The sequence below is a fragment of the Sebastes umbrosus genome, chromosome 24 (assembly GCF_015220745.1).
Source record: "Sebastes umbrosus isolate fSebUmb1 chromosome 24, fSebUmb1.pri, whole genome shotgun sequence".
NCBI classification, from domain to species: Eukaryota; Metazoa; Chordata; class Actinopteri; order Perciformes; family Sebastidae; genus Sebastes; species Sebastes umbrosus.
Window position 1 is genome coordinate 11412307 of NC_051292.1, and position 22654 is coordinate 11434960.

A 22654-nucleotide genomic window follows, 5' to 3' on the forward strand; every position below is an offset into this window, starting at 1 on the left:
AAATATCAAACTTGATACGGTAAAAATGTTTGATTTTCAGCATGTACGTAGTCAAATATATCAATCGCGATTAATCGCATGATTGTACATAGTTAATCGCAAATGAATCACATTTTTTATCTATTCAAAATGCACCTTAAAGGGAGATTTGTCAAGTATTTAATACTCTTATCAACATGGGAGTGTGCAAATATTCTGCTTTATACAAACGTATGTATATATTTATTATAGGAAATCAATAAACAACACAAAACAATGATGAATATTGTCCAGAAACCCTCACAGGTACTGCATTTAGCATAAAAAATATGCTCAAATCATAACAAACTCAAGTCAACAGGCAACAACAGCTGTCAGTGTGTCAGTGTTCTGACTTGACTATGACTTGCCCCCAAACTGCATGTGATTATCATAAAGTGGGCATGTCTGTAAAGGGGAGACTCGTGGGTACCCATAGAACCCATTTTCATTCACATATCTGGAGGTCAGAGGTCAAGGGACCCCTTTGACAATGGCCATGACAGTTAATTCTCGCCAAAATTGAGCGCAAGTTTGGAGCGTTATTTAGGCTCCTCCTTCTTTTCTTTAGGTTTTCTAGTTTCATATGATGCCAGTAACTTCACTCTAGCTTCAAAACCGAGCCCGCTACAACCTCTGAAAGATTGATTACATTAACGCGTCATTATCGCGTTAACTTTGACAGCCCTACTAACAAACTATTCCGCTTCAATCGATATTTGTTGGCGTTTAGCCTTTTCATGACCCTTTGCCACGCACACAAAGGACGCACCTGTATTAACGCGGCGGTCTAGAAGCAATCAAATGAAAGTGACGAGTTATATTTAATGAAAGAAAGTTGATTTAATTAAAAAAATGTAATCCGATGTATCACTTTTATTCAAATTGAGAATTTTGTATGTTTTTTTTAAGGGTGATGACGTCATAAAATATGACGACAGACATTCAAAGCTTCATCCGATAACTTCAATAGAAGCTTCAAATGTTCAAAAAAGGACATCCGGTAGCCAACAGCCCTAATTACAATAGCTTTCTTTTTTTGGAGCAAGCGTTGAGTGATTTGAACAAACAGCTCCGTGAGCTAGCCAGTGGGACTCTCACACAGCTTCCATTCACATGATGGGTCTCCAATGAAGTACTCTACTGGTATCAGTATCACTTTAAGGGTACTGGTATTGATGCCTCATTTTTTTTAGATGTTTTTTTTGTGTGCATCTCTGCTGACATTTTAAGGGAATTTCTAACATTTCGTGGTGTGATCACATCCGAGACTCTAAAAGTGACTTTACGGGAAGGTCAGAAACTAATCTCATTTTGCTGTTTTGACTGTGTGTGTGTGTGTGTGTGTGTGTGTGTGTGTGTGTGTGTGCTTGCCAAAAGCATGCCTCCTAAAGTAGCCAAGGTAGTTTATCATTCCTCCCATTAACCTACCATTCACCTTTGCAAACACAGCACTTATATCTTCTGAAATCCTGCGCGCAAAAAAACAGATAGACTCCCACAAAAATAAGTTGGAAATCCACTTCAGCACGCACAAAGATATGGGACTATCTTGAGCAGGAAAAATGAGAGGAGGTGGTTTTAATCGAAAAGTGAAAAGTCTAGTGTCATTAAGTGAAAAGGAAGTTTGAGGGTGTCTGAAGAGGATTCTTACCTGGCCAAGACATGTCATGGTGTTCCCATCCATCTTCTCACACTGGCTATCACACTCCAGGCACACAGATCCGTTGGCAAACTCGCGCATTTCCCTGGTAGTAATAGGGAAATAGAGATAGAGGTGCATGTATTATAGATTTGAGAGCATACCCACATTGAAATATTGATTAAGAGCCTGCTGAGAGAAGGTTTTGAAGTATGCTGTGTGCGTATGAGCACAAGCTGTACATAGCAGCCTTTTGATTTTAAACCAACATGTGATACAGCATCAAGAGAGCAAGGTTAAAGCTTCATTTACTCGTGCCCATCTCCTCGATTCCTAATTGCACTGACTGCTGGAGTGCCCTCTGGCAGCGGGGCACGCAGGGCAGCTCGCTGCCTAAGACTATTTGATCAAGTTAAAGGCTTAGTATGGTCAATATGCTAACAGAGAAGGCCCATGAATAATGAACAGCTTTTTAAATCATGGGCAAACACGAGGGGATGCGTGGAGGGAAGTGAAAGGAGAGCTGGTGGGAGGGAGTGAGAGAAGGGAAGGAGGGGCCAGGGAGAGGGCATGGATAGAAGTTGGCTTCGGGTGAAGTGGGAGGTACAAAGTAGGGATGCACCGATACCGATACCGAACCGGATATCGGGCCGATACTGACTCCAATAGCTGGATCGGGTTTCGGTGACATCTGATCTATTCAATTCTATTCTATGTTTATATACATTATATACTGGAATTAGAACTCCTGTTTAAATTTTGACCAACTTTTTGCTGCATTAAAAAAGTTTACACTTGACTTGTAATTCCTATTAATTTGAAGACTTTTTACCAAGTTGCTGGTGTACGTTTTATTATTTTAATAATAAATACAAATTCCGTTATTTTTTAAGATTTTTTTACCAAGTTACTGGTGTATGATTTATTATTTTAATGATAAATGAAAATTCTGTTAATGTTGAATAATTTTTACATAGTTGCTGGTGTACGATTTATCATTTTAATATTAAATTAAAAAAATCTGTTAATTTTGAATAATTTTTACCAAGTTGCTGGTGAATGATTTATTATTTTTAAGAATAAATATAAATTCCATTAATTTTGAAATGTTTAACAAGTTACTGGTGTACGATATATTATTTGAATAATAAATGAAAAATTCAATTTGTATAAATAAAATAAAAAAAAATATGTATTTGTTACATTCTGTTTTACAAAGTTAGGAAAGTGATGTTTAAGTCAAGCCTGATGTTATTGTTGTTACACATAAAAGAATGATCCCAGTCACTTCCACACAGTGAGGCATACAGCTGATTAATTAAACACTGGTATTTGATCGGTACTCGGTATCGGCTGATACCCAAAGCCCAGGTATCTGTACCGGTATCGGGATTTAAAAAGTCGGATCGGTGTATCCATAGTACAGAGAAAAAAGCCTAAGGCAGGCAAGAAAGAAGAAAATAAGTCAGAGAAATTTGCTTTTCATCACTGCAGTTTGTGCCACTGGTAGAAGCTTTACCAGCCTCTTCATTTAGCCAGTTAGAACAGTGCATGTAGTTCATGATGGTTTTGTTTTCCCACTTAGACTTCTGGAGGAACCGAGGCAAACAATAGAGCTCAATATTGGGTTTATACACTGCAATTACACCGCCATGAGCTGCACAGCGCCTCAGGCCAAACTCCTCACATGTGTGTGGATGCACCCGATCTATATATTTCTCCCTTTGTTTGTGTCCGAATCAGCGCATTAGCTTTTGAAGTGTGGCGTCTCAGGCGAGCGGAGGATGGCCGCTGTCAATAACAACCCGCCGCCGATCAAAAACACTTTTCACATCAGAGGCATCGATCAGCCGATGCAGAGGACAGACGTCCTCAGAGGAGGATTCGCCCAGTTTAAAAAAACAAGCCCCCGTTCTCACAGTGCTGAGATAATGAGAGGGACTCTCTGTGTGCAGTTTTGTTTGTATTTGCATGCGGTGCTACTAGGGTGGAATAAAGATTCAACAGTGAGCTGTTTTTATGTGATCTTGCACTGAAAAATCCCGATCTCCTGCGGGTTTGTGTGTTATATGCATGTGGTGAATATTAGATGAAAACCTTTTAGATTTTCTTAAAGCCTCAAACAAGAAAAGAGACACTCCCGAGTTGCACCGTATCACATTACAGGGCCATAAAAGCGACGATAAAATACTATATTCGCAGAGGCCTTAATGTCGGGGCATTTTTTTAATGGTCCGAATGGTTCGTCGTGTTCGCAGCAGTTCGTCTTAAGCATCCAAACATACAGTATCACAGTGTCTTTTTATTAATAATATTTTCGTTGGACTCAAAGGAAACTCCCATCGCTCTCTTTACATTTCTCCCTCGTCTTTCTTTCCCCCTTGTTCCAAAATAAATTAGATTCCTCTCCTGGAAGCTCTGTCCAGGGGAATCCTTTAGAAAAGGGCCCCGGCAGTGGAGAGATATCTCTTTTGTTGGTTGAGGAAGGGAAAAAAATACATGGAGGAGAGACAAAGACCTCGGCAGCGGCGCTCTCCAGGGTCATTTCCATTCCGTCAAAGCCGTTCCTCCTGATTGGCCCCCTTCACGGCTGGAAGTGTGCACCAAGGCCCCATCGGGGGATGGCCTGATGAGGGATTAGCCCTGTTTTAGCAGGAATTTAAGCAGGACTGTGGCTACTATTCAGACCTCCAAACCTCCAGCAAACCAGAGCATGGCCAACCCACCAGAGCAACTTTTTTAATTAAACACTTTCTACGCCTCCCTAATCCGCTTCCTCCTTCCTCCTCCTCCCCCCCTTCCCCCAGTGGACACCGTCTCAGCCATTTTCTTTTCCCCTCTCGCACTCCTTTGCTCCTCCTTTGTTTTATTCAACAGATGTATAAACTGAAGGGAATTAGTGCCTTTCCTCATTAAGAATGGAGACATATAACGAGGGCGAGCTGAGGAATCTTTAAAATCGCCAACTTGGAAACATATTTAATGAGCTAACACTAAATTGTGTAGAGATATACAGTCCAATACGATAGATTCAGAGAGGCAGATATCAAGTCAATATGCTACATACAGTAGAATCTCATATACAGTAACTCAACGCAAGATATTGGAACCAATCATTCATAAGACTGTAAGATACCGCTGAAACATTACACTCTATGCAGATGATACCGTACTGTCACGGAAAACAACACTCACAAGCATAGAAAGCAGCTTGCTCGTTAGCATCGAACTATAAAGCAAGGAACCTCTGTCTGTCCGTGTGTCTTTCGCATATCTCGAGAACCAGTCATTCGATCCACTTCACACTTGGCAAACTTTGAATAAAAAGTGAACGGAGTTCTGTTCTGCAAGGGCAGGGCGTCAGGGTTCTGCAGACGAGGCGAGGCAAGCATTGATGCTGGACATACTAACTTGACTCTTCATCAATTCCCCAACGTCAATGAGCGATGTTTGGTTTTCGACAACACCGCAAGCAGCTCTCCCTTCGGGCCAAGCAATCGGCTCACTTCAAACAGACACATGCTCCGAATGGCCACGCCCAATAACAACGCTGCAAGCAGCAATACCGGGAATCGACCTGCTCCAAATGGCAAGGTCACGAACGGGCACTGCACTAGTTGTGTAAATAAGTAACTTGCCATCCTCTCCAACAATCTAAATTACATTTTTGTTTGTACCTGTAGTATAAACTTGGGCTCATATAATAAAGAAATCATGCTGACAACAATAGTGATAACATCCTGTGCAGACATTTGTCAGCACCTGGTGACGACAAAACTAATTTGTTTTGCAATTAACTTGCGTCCCATAGAAAATAAGTGCACCACGTTCAGTTATTCTAAAACTTGACAAATGCTGATAGGAACAAATATGTATCGCACTGGAAAGTGGACATTGACCAGACTTGATTTCTACACGTTACAGGGCAGTGTTATTCAATCAGTTCCAAACTAAAAATATCATGGAGGACAGAATTACTTTCACGTTCATACCCGACTGTCTGTGTTGAAGCATGCTCTGTTTTTTACTGTCTTTTAAAAAAAGAAAGTGCTGAAACAGTCTCTTTCTCTGTGTGTACTAGATACGGAGGATGTTATATTTAGATGTGCAGCAGCCATGCCTCATACTGTACATCCTGAGATAAAGTATACCGCCACTTTATCACTAGTGACAGTTATAAAATCAGATATTGTATCCTGTTGTCCTCTCTTTCTGATAATAATGAACACTGGTACCATTCTTTATTGTATTAGTATTAGTTAGGGTTGTAAAAGTTAACGTGATGATAATGCGTTAACGCATATTCGTTTTAACGCCACTAATTTCTTTAACACATTAATGCAACTTGCGATTTTTAGGGCTCATATGAAACTAGAAAAAAATAAGGAATCCATTGGTATCAACCATGTCATACTAGCTTGTCGCAAAGGAGGCTAAATAATGCTCCAAACTTACGCCAAATTTTGGTGAGGAAGCAGTCATGGCCATTTTTAAAGGAGTCTCTTGACCTCTGACCTCCAGATATGTGAATGAAAATGGGTTCTCTGGGTACCCACAAGTCTCCCCTTTACAGACATGCCCACTTTATGATAATCACATGCAGTTTGGGGCAAGTCATAGTCAAGTCAGCACACTGACACGCCAGCCATGTTATGATTTGAGCATATTTTTAACGCTAAATGCAGTACCTGTGAGGGTTTCTGGATACTATTTGTCATTGTTTTGTGTTGTTAATTGATTTTCCAATAATCAATATATACATATATTTGCATAAAGCAAGCATATTTGCCCACTCCCATGTTCATAAGAGTAATAAATACTTGCAAATCTTCCATTTAAGGTATTACTTGTTAAAAAATGTGCAATTCATTTGCGATTAACTACGGACAATCATGCGAATAATTGCAATTAAATATTCTAATTGATTGACAGCCGTAGTATCTCGGTGATAAAAGGGGGCAACATATCAGTTGTGTTCTATGTTAAAAGGGCTAGTTATGTAACCCCAAATTGGACAAAACACCACTACATTTCATGCTTATTCTTGGAATTCATTTAATACTCTTCTAAAGGCTGAAACTTTAATCTCTGGGGACATTTTAAGGATCTTATTTAAAGCTTCTTCTGACTCACTTTCTTCTTTTTTATGTCCTGTTGCAGTCACATTGTAAATAGGGTCTATTTTCTCAATATACTGTGAGATTTAAATAAAGGGTACAAGCACACCGACTACAGTATGTGTCACTAACTCCAGGCTACACATTTTTGCTGTACAAATCAAGTTTTGTATTGAGACAAAGAGCGTATAGTAGTAAGATACCAGGGGGGGAAAATACACAGGTTATCCAAGGTTTCCATCTCAAAGATACACGGTGACGTCTTACAGCAGGCGAACCTTTAGGTTATGGACATTTCAATTCCACCGTTCAGGCCGGCGGCGCCAAAGCGAGGAGTGGGCCTGTCGAACGCTACTTACAATGCATCACAGTGACTGACTGTATTTACAGTATGGGAAACAAGTGTGCTTCAGCAGCTCCCTACCACGCGTCTCATCCTCACCAGTCTTCTTCAAAGCCTTCGCTGTGAGCTGTTTTTCCCGGCAACTTCAAAGCCTCCCTCCCACAAACGGTGCCGGGAAAAAGGACCGGCAACAAGTCAACATGACCGAGGGTTGCTCGCTCTCGCACGCACACACACACACACACACACACACACACACACACACACGTGCACTCTCTCCTCTCTCCCCCCCCCTGGGGAGAACACAAGCTTGACATCACTGCTTGCAAGAAAAGTCATATTTATCTTGCTGCCGGTACGGTCTTATTTTAGATGGATGCTTTCAAGTGTTCTGATTCACAACATCTCCTCGTTCATTCAAGAGCAGCACAAAAGGCTGGAAACTACGTCTACAAAGGAATGTTTCTCCCCAGGTGAGTTGGCGGTGATCTTTTTGATGTGCCTCTTGGCGGCACCAAGTGATGACCTGAATGCAATTATTCACACTGAAAACAGAACATCAGTGGATTGTGAGGACACTCAAAGGGCCTTTGTCGCAAATGTCAGTCATTTCCCCGGCTCAGAGCGGTAAACACTCTTGTCTGTCAGCCCAAATGGGCAATTTGTAATAAAATATAATACCTCAACAATATATTCAAATTGGTTTTGGACTATGGATGCAGCCAAATGTTCCTTTAACTGTTCACAGAGTGAAATTCCTTATTGGTTCATCTCATTAAATTCATGCCAATCTGCAATTAGACTCTCCTCCTCCGGAGCCCTTGAGAATGTTTTGACTTCATTCTCATGCATCGGAGCTGTTTAAATTGATTTTTATTTCCTCTGCTCGTCATGTGTGGCTGAGAATTAATGCAGTCTCCTGAAAGCATCAGGATCTGACATTCAGGAAAACGCTCATTTTTTGAGGTTCAGGGGGTTGTGTCGGATCAGCTCAAACTGGACAAATCGTTCAGAATGCATCAAAATGTCTTTTTTGTGTATCGGACTACTCACCCGTCGAAGAGGTTGCAAGACTCCACGCAGGTGCGACCCCGTCTGAAGTATCGGCAGGAGAGACACTGGTCGGGCCCCGGGCCCCAGCAGCCGTCGTCCGAACACATCCCGTCGCACACCATCTGCTGCTGAGCTGTGGAGAGAGAGGACGTCAATACATTTATATAAACTAGAATATCCGCCTGTCCAAAATTCTTGAGTTATGGCCAAAAATGCGTCTGCGTCTCCAGTAACCACTTGTGATCCGATGTCACTTCACCGCTCTATCTGCAAATAAACACGTAGTAAACACACGGCTAATACAGCAGACGTTGTGACGTAATATTACAGGAATGTCAGTAGTAACATCCTACATATTTGTGAATTTGGATACATTTTATTAACATCAAGATATAAGGTTATTGTACCGGCGGTCCAATGGACCTCCGCCGCCTTTGCCAGGAAACAGCAGCGTACACCTCCGATAATAATGCACTTCCTGTGACTAGTCTGATAGTCTGTAGATATGTCGCCTATAGAATAGATATATTTTAATAAAATACAGTACCGACAGAAGAAGTCTGCCGGTCTATTCACCTGAGGAGCCCAGAGACCCTGCGGATCCCAGCAGGACGCCAGTAGAGTAGGCGGTCCTTAATGTGGCCCAGGACACATTCGCGTACACACTGCTAAAAGAATGTGGCCATATGTGCCTCTGAATGTGGTCTGAAAGATCCGATCTCAATGCGTCCTCAATGTGTCTTGAGTGTGTTTACACTAGGGGTGTAAAGAAAACATCGGAAATAGTGAATATCGCGATACTATTTTTTATTTTTTTGTGCCGCATTTAAAGAAATCAGCTCAAGGCGTTCCTGAGATATCACGAGAATGGGACGGACGTGAGGTCACAGTGACCTTTGACCACCAAAATGGAATCAGGTCATCCTTGAATCCTAGTGGACTTTTCTGCCAAATTTGAAGAAATTCCCTCCAGGCGTTCCTGAGATATCGCGAGAATGTATCGGACGGACAACCCAAAAAACATAACGCCTCCGACCGCGGAGGCATACAAATACATGCACAGATGCACACTACTGGAGCCTGCAGATACACACCCACACGCATGATGTAATTCAAGCATACTGGAAACACGATACAGTGTATAGATTATTCTGGTATCTCTGTATCTAATGATGCTTCATTATGAACAATTTAATCTAGTGTGTGTTTCTGTATTCATACTTAGGAGATAAGTGAGTGTTCGTGCATCTCCCTGCATGTGTGCGTGCACGTTAGTGTGCGGGTATGTGTGGTCTATAGCCGAGGGCTGCCCAGCTGTGTGAGTAAGCATTGGTATTCCCCACACCTCGCCCCCAACCAGGACCCTAAGCCCCTTTTTTTCCAGTCGAACCACAACAATCGATGCCGTTCATCGGACCCGGCGTGTCCTCCATCCTGTGAGTGACACCCACACGTCCCCGGGAGTGTCGCCCGGCGGGGGGGTTGAAACCCTTTGTCAACAGCCGAGCAGTCAATGGTAGACAGGGGAGGTTGAGCCTAATGAAGAGGCCTGTGTAAGGCACTATCGATCGATCTCTAACACACACACTGCACTCATTAACTGGCTAATGATATCAACCGCAGCCTGGCAGGGACGAGAAAAACCACGGCGGTCTGTGTTTTTGTTTTCTAGTTATCTCTGTCTTTCTTACAGTGAGCTTTACTGGCACACGTGTCGATCAAAAGGAGAGAAAATGGTACCACCGTTTGCAATTAATTACAAAAATATAGCTCCCCCGAGTATTATACCTCCCCCTCTATGTGGTCAGTTTCCGCCATCTGCAGCTGAAGCCACATGTAGACTATTCATCATTCCATCAGGTGTCCACTCCCCCGTGGCTAGCAGTGAGCTTAATCCACCTCTGTGCATGACGCATTAAGCACTTTCCTCGCCGGGAGCTGAATAAGGGCTTTCATGGCCAAGGAGCGAGAGACGCCAGTGACACGGTCGTCTTGGAAACGGGCATGTTAGTGTGTAAGGATGTCAGGGGGGGCTGGAGCTGGATTTGCAGAGATATGCGGGGAATCTATGTTTGGGATTAATTAGAGGGCTAATAGGAAAGAAAATAAGCAAACAGGAGAACTAATAGGTGTTAAGCTCCCAATAACACATTTTCTGTTAACATGGTAAAAAGAAATCCTGTTATGTGTTTTTTTTTTACGATTTTGAAATACATTTATACATATATATATATACACAAGTAATATACTTAGAAATCGCAATACTTATCGAATCGGCACCCAAGTATTGTGATAGTATCAAGAGATAGGTGCATCGTCCCAGCCCTATTAAAGATGCTGCCATATTGTGTAAACTACCCTCAGAGGGTGCAGATTTAAGTAAGTAAGTAAGCAGAAGACTACTTACTGCATTCCTTTGGGTCCCGGTTGTTGCGGATGAGGACTTTCTGACTCGGCGTCCTGAAGAGCGACGTCCAGTTGACGGTGTTGTAGAAGCACAGGCGGCTGTTGTTGAAGATGTAGACGTTCCCGGCACTGATTTCGTCCAGCGACTGGAACTGGAGCGAGGAGATCCAACGCTGCTTCAGGATCAGCAGAGAAATGCCACTTCCACTGCAGGGGAAGGAGATTAAAGAGATTATGAGAAAGAAGAAGGATGTAGAGGTGAAGATAGAGAGGACGGGGGGGTGAACACAAGAGCATGACAGGGGAATGACAAAGTTTTAAAAGAAGTAAAGTGGGAAAAATTGAGAAGAAAAGCAGAAACAAAGAAAGGAGAAAGATGCTCCAGCTCTGCATGAAACATTGCTGAGCTACAGGTTCATCACTAGCGTTTACAAGGCGGGATCTCCTTTGACTCTGCCAGCACTATCCCTCGGATCAGCCACTTGTAAAGCGAACACAGAAGCCGTTATCAAAACGGGGCTAATCAAAGCTGCGTGACAGCAACGCTTCAAATAGCCTCTGTGCAGAACAACACGGGCCGGCGCCTCATTAGCCTCGACAGTAGCCATACAAACACAGGAAAACAGCAAGAAAGAGAGACATACGGGTCTTTCTGAGCAAAGACAGCTTATAATAATATGAGCATGTCATCTGCGTATAAGTACACTGACGCATGTAATGTAATCTAAGTGACAGCCCAGGCGGTCAGCCTACAGTTTAATCTTGAATCCTAATAGAGTGCTCCAGAGATGACATATTTTTGTAGGCCAACCGGGAAGTTAGCATCGTCCTGGTTCCCTTGACAAAAAGCCAATTTGATTTTTCCATTGGATTTTAGATCATTACAAAAAATAAGCTCTGCGGCAAACAAATATGAATCTTACACGATTTGTTCACCAAGATAATCTTCACAAATGAACACCACTTTTATGATTTTTTAAGTGCAAATGCAATCGCCAGAGGTAAAAAAGATAACATTAGGCTATAAACGAACTACACCACGGTCGCATGATGATGTTTAGTAGTCTCTTTTAGCCACTTGTTAGCAACCGCCTTTTTTAAGACACATAAAGGCTTCAAAATTTACGAGTGGGATATTTATAGATGCATTTTATCAATGCAAACAACAAAATGTTAAAAACTCTTCAGCTTGTGTTAACCACAGACCTTATTTCAAACTAAAATCCCATCCAAAAAATCCACTGACTTCCGGACGAGGGAACCGGAAGTGCTACAATGAAAACTCATTTCCGGACTCATTCCTGCAGCACTCTATAGTTTCTTTCTACACTTTCACAATGCTGTTTTAATTTGCTGTACCACTTAGGATGCTTTATTTATTAACCGGGAAAGTCGGATAATGTCAAATCTGTGTCTGAAGTGCGATGCGGTAACATGAAGACATACCTGTAAAGAGATCTACCTCCAATGGTTGCCAGGCTCGAAAAAACACTCAGATCTGTCATGTTCTCCGGCCAAGACTGGATGTTGAGGAAACCTAAAGAGAAGAGCATAATTAATAAACTTATTTCAAGTTATTTACAGCAAAAATGGTGAAAAGAAAATGAAAGGGGAAAAGGAGTGTTGGGTGTATTTGATGAAGGAACATAAGCAACCGTGAGTGAGGAAATAAAAAGAATCCTTCAGTCATTCGTCATGGAGTTTGCACCGCCGCTATGAAGTTCAACTAAGAACCCATTCTTTGTACAAAATGTGCTCGGAGAAGACAATATTCGCTAATTAAAAGAATGGATTTAATAATCTGCACAATCTGTCCGGTTGCACTTGCCTTTAATGACAGATTACATCAAATCAGGATGTGTGGAAATGACATTAAAGGGATAGAGCAGGAAATGGCGGGGATAGAAAGGCCATTGCTCTTTCTTATTGCTTGGGTTTTCATTATGAAAATGCAGTTTCACTCCATTAGCTGTTTGGCTCAACTGCAAGTCGCAGTTTAATATGACAAAAGGCTTTGTATACGAGGTATTGCTCATCCCTTAAGGCCTCTAATAGTTAATGAATAAATACACACTCAAGCATGCACACACACACACACACACAGCAGCAGCAGCAGCGCATTGCTGTAAGCATGTGTAACTATTAGACACACACAATAACATAATATCCACCAGAGCACCTTTTAGAGTTCACTGACAAAAATCAGCTTTTCCACTTTTTCCCTTAAAGCTTTCTTTTACTGCCTCAGAGGCGACATCATTCACACACACAGCACATAATAATACTGTTTTGTTTTCCAATTTTTTTCCAAGGTGACCCTAGTGAGGGAGTCTCACCTGTGATCTCCTTCACAGTGCGGAACGCGTTGAGACGCTCGGGGTCCAGAGGTCCAATCCCATGATACATGTCCCTGGAGGAAAAAAAAGCAGTAGAAAAGTGAATAATATCTTTATAACAAATATATATTCATATATTGCTATGGTATGACCTTATTCATAAAACAGTTCTTAAAGGGACAGTTCACCCCCAAATCAAAAATATTTTTCCTCTTACCTGTAATGCTATTTATCAATCTAGATTGTTTTGATGTGAGTTGCTGAGTTTCGGAGATATCAGCTGTTGAGATGTCTTCCTTCACTCGAATATAAAACAAACAAACTAGAAGCGCCGAAAAAATATATTTGAAAAACTCAAAAGCAATGTCTCTTTCCAGAAATAATGACCTGCTTACTCAAGATAATCCAACCGTATCACCGCGCAAAAGGAAGCATGCATATACTTGATACAGCTAGATACCTAGCACCACTGAGCTAGCTCACGTTACGGCTATGCAGATGACAACGCCATTAATGTTTTTATCTCACGCTGTCACTAGCCTCTCGTCCATGAGTAGATGCACGCTTTCTTTTGCACGGTGATACATTTGGTGGGTGTAGTTCAGTAGTCATGTTTTTAGCAAACTGTCAAGTTATAGCTACTATTTTTCAATATGACGTAATGTTATCAACTTTGACTCTTGCTAGCATAGCATTAGCTTTCTGGCTCATAGCTGAGCCAAAGGGTTCTATGAGCTGAGCGGACTTGAAATATCTCCTGTTGCCAAGTCGTAGCTAAGGTTCTTACTATTTACTGGAGTAGAGAACAACGTTTCCATTGCATAACAACCGTATGGGATGGTAATGATTGTTCCAGGTATTAGCAAACCCTCAGGTGTTGATTTTGGTTGCAAAACGCATGAAAACTGGCCTCCCCGTCGTCCATTAATTCCTGATAATGGACACCTTGTACGGTATTATCCCTTACATATTCAAGAGAGGGCAGACATCTCTACGGCCGATATTTCTAACAACTCACACCAAAACAATCTAGATTGATAAATAGTACTACAGGTTGATTTTGGGCTGAACTGTCCCTTTAAAGAACACTCGGAAGCTGAAGGCAAAATTGAGAAAATAATGTTCATTATACCAAAGTCAGTCCCAAATGCGCTGTGTGACATTCATAGTTACACATCATTCTATCCCCAGGGCTTCGGGGCACTCTGACAGTGGTTTTTGACTGAATAGAGTGAACTGCTTTTTCCCAAGAATCACAATGGGTTATGAATGGAGAACAGTCCATTTGCACACCTACCTCTCTTAGTTTCATGCTGCTCGATCTCACACAGTTAGCATTCCATTTAATTAGAGTAAAAACCTCTGAAAGCCTTGTGTGTGTGTGTGTGTGTGTGAGGTTTCAAGCTGTCACTTACCCTTTAATGCCTGTAATGAGGAAGATGAGGTTGCCATTGATTTTGGTGCAGTTGACAAATTTATCAATATTGCTGGCATCCACTGTTTGAGCTGTCTGCAGGCTGCCCGTCCCTATGCCATCACACACTGAGAGAAAAAAAAAAATGCACAATTATACATAATTCAAGTTGCTTTAGGTATGAATTACCTACTGTAGTGTATATCCAAAGTGCCCTTGTGCAGCAAAGACCTCATCTTGAAGAACCACTATTAGCTATTTGTCACGTTAATTATTTGCACTCTTTTATGAACATATAGCCCTGCTTTGGTGCAGAGGCAAGGCCACGGCCCCTCTCCATGCATTGGAATTCTTTTGATGAAAGCACGGGCCAATCCACAGCCAATTCCTCCCTATAATGAATTCATTACATCTGCATTAATTACACTCGCGGTTCTGGTGTGAGCCAAGTATTTCTGACAGAGGCGGAGGGGATGATGAATAAGGCTTGCATTAAGTGGTGTAACCAGTTTTTGATAGTGATTTATACCAGCCAATTCCATATCTGAAATGTTAATTTGTTATCATTTCCCCCAGTTCCTTGGGCTATCCCTCATTAACCCCTCCCCGCTGCGTGACGATGTAATCAAGAGATTAGCCAATCAATGGTGGGCTCCGTACGTGGAGCCCGGAGGAAAACACCACTGTCTTCCCTTTCGAAGAGAAAAGGGCAGATCAGTTACCTTTGTGCGAACAATATGATGAAGCGGCTAATCCGCCGTATTGAACTGAAGCAATGCAGTTTAATTTCACATTAGAACGTTTTCAGCCATTTAGCTGACACCCGCGCAAAATGAGTTGTAATTACTGAGCAGGTAGCAGCAGTTTCTCCTTATGGGACCATTTCATGTTAATTAACTGTGGTTGGGGTTCAAACATGTGACCTTCATTTAAGCCATATTTGTCATATTCATCCTCCAATATGTAATGAGTAATACGGTGGATATTCACGGCAGTAATATGAGAAAGGTTCACCACAGTTCATCCGTTTAAATAATGCATAGATACATACATAACATGCATACGGAATATTTGAAGACATGACTGCATACATTTGAAATCAACAACATCTGGCATAAAATTGACTTTATGTATTTTATGATAGAAGCTGTTTTTTTGTGTAATATCAAAAATGGCTCGCTTAAAAATAAATTACAGTTCCTTTAAAGCTTTTTTAAATAAATCCTGTGGTCTACTGTTGATCCAGTATCATCACTGTTAGCATTAAGCTATTAGATTAAAAAGGCTTAACTGCATAAGCTTTTGTACATACAGTAAATGCAGTGCAGTAGGCCAGGAAGTGGGGGGAAGCGGGAGGAATAAATATCTATATAAAAACCCAGATTTTCATCCCATTGATGTGGAAATTATCCACATTATTCACTGAAGCGTGGCCAAGCGTCTGTCTGTTGTCAGTGTGTCTCTGCGCTGAGACAAATGTGACAATCTCACAAGGCAACAGTCACCAGTTTCTGAGTGAGTGATGCGGGCGGAATGCATCATCGTTCCTAGTTTCATCAAAATTGGACCAACGATGGCAGTTAGGAGTCACTCAAAGTGTGAAACTTTGACACGTACTTATAGCGCAACCACCAGACCAAACAATATGATGCATGGACAAAAAGCATTGACGCTACACTTTCTCAAGTTTGAACAAAATCACACCAGTAATGTTTGATAAGTTCAAACATTTGACCTCTAATCGTAGTATATTGTGATCATAGACTGTATATAAAGATGGATTACACTTCCTCTCACTGTTCGAAAGTGAACCAAAATATCCTGGTTGCGGGAGCGGCCATATTACGCTGGTGACGTCATTTGGAGCCAGAGTCCGCGCAGTAGTGAGCGGTCGCTGGAGCCGCGGTCTCAAGGTCTCGCCCATACACCCGCCTGATCCGATCACGAGCCGAGCACAGCCAGCTTGTTAGCGTGAGCCACCTAGCTGCTACGTTAGCACCACGTTAGCTTGGTTTGGCTAGAAAGACACAACATTTAACCATAATATCTCTAAAAAATACTATGATCAAACTGACGCATGTTCTCTTACACAGACTCGTGATTCGTGTTTCATAATCTGTGTGTCTGCCTTACTAAGTCAGTGGAAAATGTTGCTAAGCTAGCCAGCGAAATGGAAAGTGACTGTATGAAACATATATAAAAAATGTTTATTTACAGTCTATGTTTGAAACCGACAATCACGGCTATGGAAAGTTAAAGTTACATCTCCTCTTTCGTACAATGCACGAGCCTCTGGCTGCGTTACTACTTCACTCAAAGCAGCTGTCAATCATAACGTTACACCCCTTTTTTTTTTACAGTAAAGCACATAAATCATTAAACTAAACTTATTAGAAAAATGAACATACATCAGCGTGATAAGAACTGCCTAAAATGGCAGAAAATGTATTTGACGTGTCCTTAGATTTTTTAGTTTGGCCCATGTCCCATCCGCTACCATAGAGGAGGCGGGACTTATGACCTATACTGCAGCCAGCCAGCAGGGGGCGATTGAGATGTTTTGACTTCACTTTTGGGGAGCTGTCATGTCGACCATCTTCGTAAACAGTCTATGATTGTGACCATTGACAGCAGTTTCCTCTGGTTGGAAAACTAGTTGACCAATCAGAGCTCTGTAGGCGGGATTATATATGTGGAAGTCATCCTTCTACTTAGCTAGCAACAGAAAAATGGCCACACAAATGGTGACAAGCATTTATGAGGTCTGAGAAACAGGTTCTTTAAAGTAAAACAATTAAATAAATCTGCATCTTTTTTGTTCCCTAATGTTTAGCAGGATATCAAGTAACCAAGTAAGTTTTTGACCAGTCATGTAATGTGCAAATAATGTCAAATTAAACCAACAAGGAGTAGTGTTCTTGATACCATCCCGTGGTTTACCTTTAGGACAGATGTCGGTGCAGGGGATGCACATTTTGATGCGGTTCTCCTCCACTTCCATCTTGTTGCTGGGACACGCTCTGACACAGGAGCTGTGGTCCACCACGAAATTATCTGACGGGGACACAGAGAAGGTGTGTGAGTCAGTTGTTTCATAGTAGAGATATGGTAATGATAAATGATGTCACATACCCAAATCATAGAAATCAAAGTGCAGCATTTACTCGTGGAACAATTTCCTAGAAGGCCCCGTCTAATGGCGAGAAATTGATTGTATTTTAATCACGTTTGTATAATGATCAAAACTAATGGTCTAGGGCTATATTGCTCAGGAAAAGTAATGAATCAAATTAGTACTTGGGAGCGGCGCTGGAAAAGTGCGACTGGTGTATGCTCATTTGATGATCAGTGGGACTTGAATATGCAATCTGTTGACGGAGCTTGACTTTTAATGCATGCTCGCTGGATTACCGCTGCACTCTGACTCCGTATCTGCGAAAAGAAAAGAGCTGCAATTTGCTCTTCAGATGCCAGAAGCTGAAACAGATGGCAACTAGTTGATTGAGATGTGCAATTTATTTGCGTTTGAGTCATTTATCTTGACTTGTGATAATTGTCTGGAGTCTTATTTCAGGATAGATAAGAGGATAAATGGACACCGGTTCACCATCTATAAAACTTAATTATGAGCGTCATAATGAGCATCTGTGTTCTTGCGGTGTAATGTTACAGTAAACTGTGGCGTTAGAAGTTGAAGCAGACTTACGTGGGCATTTCTTGACGCAAAAGGCTCCGTAGGTGTACTTGGCTCGGGGGTTGTGCTCCAACTGGAAGGACGTGGGGTTGTACACAAACGGCTGAGGGCACTGGGTCACGCATGCTCCGCTGTCGTTGAAATTGGTGCACGCCTGCGGAGAGCACACAGTCAGCTGAGAGGCTATGACTTCATGCATGGAGTGAAACATAGCGAGAAAGGAGAGGGGAGAGGGGTGTGTGGTTTCCTCACATAAGTCACGGCGAGTGAGAGTATTACGGCAGCATTTCATTTTTACGCCGGATCGCGACCGCGCAACCGTCCCTTGTCTCCCCCGAAATGGCAGAAAAATTGGAGCCATTGATCCACAGCCATGATCTAAATGGTGAAATGTTTTCCCCATAAACCTCTTAAGTGTTTTGTCATGTGTGCGGCCACAGGCTGCGCCGGCGGTAATTGAATTGGATGAGCCTCTCTGTGAATTACAACTACAATATCATCTCTGTCGGCGTGCGCCCCGGCCCGGTTGCGCACGGGTGTGCGAAACAGGAAGACGTTGAGGTGATAAAAGGGGGACTAATTGGAACACTGAATCACCAATTTGTTCTTTTAAGGAGCGCCGCGGCGGAAGGACTTTTACAGCCCCGCCGTAAAATGACAAACAATTTATCAGGCGGTAAACAAAGTGGATCATTTTCAGGCGGGCGAGGATGACAAACGGGTGGTGCACAAAAGACGGGATGATGGAGGGGGATGTGTGTGAGGCAGAAATGAGAAAGTAAAAAGGAAAGAAAGTTAAAGGAGTGATAAAGAGGGTGACAGCGTGTGTGTGTGTGTGTGTGTGTGTGTGTGTGTGTGTGACGTACGAAGCAGTCCGTGTCCTTGGGGCCCGAGCAGCCGCCGGCGCACTCGCGGTGGCAGCAGTCGCTGACGTAAGGCCCGAAGCATCGACCGTCACACTGCTCTGCACACACCGTCTTTGTCACTGCCCAGGAAGTGAGAAGACAGCATTTTAAAGGTCTGACACACACATTCGCAACCACACAAACATCGTCTGAAACAAATGAGGGGCTTCGGCAAACCTAAAGGTCAGACAAGCGGGTCCGTGACCACGGGGGTCGCCGGCTTGAATGCACTTCAAAAAAAAGCACGGCGCCTCTTTGAGCAGCTGCTCCGGAGGTGACCTTGAACGAGCCTCTTATCCTTCGGCTTCAGCTCGGCAGGCTGAAAACCGCGCCTGGCAGCTCCGAGGCGCCAACCTGAAGTGGGATGCCGCCGGAGCGAGCTCAATTGGTTTTCCCCGGATAAATAAAGTTTGAAAAAACAAGTTCACGGACCTCCCTGATTCGCCGTATCTGTGTTTGCACAACGGGTGTATTCTGCCAGGCGGACCGATTGGCCAGAGACACCTTCCAACTGCGCTGATAATTCCCCGAAAGCCTGGTTGTATTTGTTGCTATGCCAACTGAAATATGAACTCCATTTCCTGCATTTCGACTTTAAAGGGAAGCTGTATTAGTCAGTATTATTAGTACAGTACAAATACTTGGATGTGGCTCGTACCTATTGCATCAAAGTTGTGCTAAAGAACAGCCTCCCACACATTATTGGTAGAGTAGGAGACGGAGCAGCCAGCGAGTCAGCAGGAGCTTGAAGCTGAGGCATTAAAAACTGCTGTGCTCACTCTCTGCTGTGTTGGGAACATAATGATGCAGTAGTGAAAAAAAAAACAACAAGGCGCTGTAGTGTATTAGTCTGCGTTAGTCTGAGAAAAACAGGCCAGTTCCTCTCTGGGTTTTGACGACACGGGTAGAACGGCAATTAAACAGAGAACTTAACATTTCACTTTTGTTTTTCATTTCATCACTTTTTTGTCACGTTTTTCTAAGAAATCCTCTCAGCGTTATTTATTTTCTTGAACTCAAACATGATTTTTGAAATTTGCGCTCAATAGAATAAGAAGAAAAAGATAAAAAACAGATGTGATCACCCAGCCCAAAAATAAAACATCTGTGTCAAAACAGATTATAGATTATTTTAAAGCAGACTGTACAGCATCCTCAAGTTTCTCCCACCATTCAGTAAATACAGAGGGTTCTACAAACTAGGCGATTGGATTTTTTGAAATTTTTTGTAGTATACTCCCGTGTTCTGCGAGGTAAAATGACTGTTTTTGTGAATGGAGTCTGGTGGGTTTGAAGACAGCGACACAACGGCTTTAGTTCCCCTTCAGAAAAGGGCGGTCAGATGGTCCACGCAGCAGTACGTTGCTCGGCTTCCATGCTGCTACAGCTGTCTGCTTCTCCAAACTGGGAGCATGTCGTCATCTAAGGTTACTGTATGTAACGTTAATACACTGACTTTAAGGATGTATATATACTGTACATGTAGCAGCGTCATCATGCAGAAAACTACATCAGGTCACGTGGGAAAAAAGTTTTTAGAAGGGAGAATAACATTTTGACGCTACGTACTTTGACCAAATTTGAACGTTCAAATTTGAATACATAAGGAACACCACTGGAAAGCTACAGAATGATATTAAAACCTAAAAAAAAGAGAATGGATTCGCCCTTTAAGTCAGTTTCTGTAATGCCCTCTTAGTCCCACCATAGTTAGCGGGCTTTCCATGGTAACTGTATGTGTGTTTGCATACTCACAGGTTTGACACTGGTCTTCCTGATGGCCCCAGCAGCGTCCGTTACATGAGCGATGACAGCGTCTGCCTGCAGAACACACACATGTACACACACACACACAGACAACTCCTCAGCAAACTTAAGATGTAGTTTTGACACGTCGACACACACAGCCCCCTCACGCAGCAAAAACGCCTAATCGTCCAGTCACGCACCGCCTTAAAACTTCCCCCCCGACTGGTGACGGATCTGTCGAATCTCCTACGCTCATCCCACAATAGACCCGGGAGCCATTGTAGCGACTTGTGGCCTGTGGAAAAAACAGGAGCATGAAAGACAGGCTTCTACTCCCTTCCATCAGGCGCTCGCACAGGCAAAGTGGGACCTGACAGAGCACTAACAGCCTTCATCTGCCAGTGGCCCATCATCAAGGCTTAATTGACTACGGGTTAATTACAGAGTAAGTGGAACAGTACAGCAGATTGTCACCCGGCCCCTTCAACCACTCCCACTGTGGGGTTGTTAATGTTAAATACTAACTACGGCTTGGCAAAGGGCCCCAATTTGGCAACCTCAACTCCCACTCGCTCTCTTGTCATTTTTTTGGCCCACCTCCTCTGTTCTTTTTGCTGCTTTTCATCCTCCTCCTCCTCCATCAGTGCCATCTAATCAAAATAGAAAAAAAAAAAAAAAAGTGTTTTGCACATATTGTACTTAAAAGTGTCTTCTCAAACCCTTTATTTTAACCACGACGTCTAAACTCCCCGCTGATGTCGCGAGTATGCAGATTGTGTTTCGGGCTCAGTCTGCAAGCAAAGAAAGGTCATCGCCTTCTCATCAAAGAAGCTCAACATTTCCCACCCTGACGTGTTTTTTTGATACAGAGGGCGACGGAGAAACTTCTCTCCGTCTTGAAATGAGCAAGACGCTTGTCTATAAATGTGCAGGAAAAGTTTGAGAGAGTTTGACGCCGAATGTCCGCCGGATAGCGACGCCTGTTATGTCCAAAGCAGGGGGTGGGGGGGGGGAGCTGAGGGACTGCGGGGACCGCAAAGAGAGGGAAGTGGGCAGCTTCAAACCAGCTGTCAGATTCACTGAGATTTAAAAAGAGCACAGCAGACAGCGGCTCCATGGGCCTCGCTGCAGAGCCGCGACCATACCACTACAATGGAAAGGTTCACACGCTGATCTAACACTATGTGATTTCGCTTCCAAATGGCCGCCAGGCAAACGGAATGAATAAAAAGAGATAGCTGCTGCTGGTGGTGGGGGGTGAGTGTGTGTGTGTGTGTGTGTGTGCTTCTACAGCATGTTGGCATGCCTACTGGTTCCACTGGTTTCCACCCACGTGCGCTACTCACATCCAAGGTTGCTGTTGTTGGATGGCACCACCAGCAGCTCCGCCTGGGGGTTCTTGATAATGTCACGCCAATGGATGGTGTCCGCATGGCACAGGAATTTGTTCTGGTCAACATAAACACCCCCGTTCAGTATCTCTGCACAGGGAGAGAGAAAGAGAAAGGAGAGAAATGAGCACATAGCCGTGGATATATAGCACATGTACAAGATGGCAGGAAATCAATACTTCAAGGTTAACTCCCATCGTTCCTTTTGTCTCAAAGTACCACGCTGCATAAAGTGTTCCCTGAAGTGCATCTGAGCATGAAGATAAATGCTATTGACAAATGCACACAGTAATTCAATGCCATGTCCAAAGACAATGATGTTTCATAAAGAACTGCTGCAGAAAAAAAAAATAAGTAAATGGATTCTTACTATGTAAACGAAGCAGCCTTGAAAAGAAACGCCAAACTGTACGCTGGTGTAAATTCCTAATTATGCATTGAGTATTAAATAATGTAATTTAGCTCTAATGAGTTTGAATGTCACTGGAAGACACCGGATACTTGTTGTGTTAATTAAAACTGAAATTGTTATCGGGAGCGGACATATATATAGCTACTGTTCATAAAATGAGCGTTTTGATAAATG

At 42.8% G+C, this 22654-nt stretch overlaps 1 protein-coding gene across 6 annotated transcripts in view; it reads right to left on the minus strand.

Annotated features, from left to right (window-relative positions):
* LOC119483764 (receptor tyrosine-protein kinase erbB-4-like) overlaps positions 1 to 22654 on the minus strand; it is a 296368-nt gene that overhangs the window by 72932 nt on the left and 200782 nt on the right. For all 6 annotated transcript variants that reach the window (XM_037762210.1, XM_037762209.1, XM_037762206.1 and 3 more), the window contains exons 4-14: positions 22024 to 22158; positions 20684 to 20749; positions 18890 to 19008; positions 18036 to 18177; positions 17270 to 17383; positions 14331 to 14457; positions 12916 to 12989; positions 12026 to 12116; positions 10581 to 10786; positions 8174 to 8306; positions 1673 to 1766 (exon numbers count right to left, since the gene is read on the minus strand). In XM_037762210.1, coding sequence (XP_037618138.1) covers positions 1673 to 1766; positions 8174 to 8306; positions 10581 to 10786; positions 12026 to 12116; positions 12916 to 12989; positions 14331 to 14457; positions 17270 to 17383; positions 18036 to 18177; positions 18890 to 19008; positions 20684 to 20749; positions 22024 to 22158 — 1301 coding nt within the window. The remainder of the gene's footprint in view (positions 1 to 1672; positions 1767 to 8173; positions 8307 to 10580; positions 10787 to 12025; positions 12117 to 12915; positions 12990 to 14330; positions 14458 to 17269; positions 17384 to 18035; positions 18178 to 18889; positions 19009 to 20683; positions 20750 to 22023; positions 22159 to 22654) is intronic.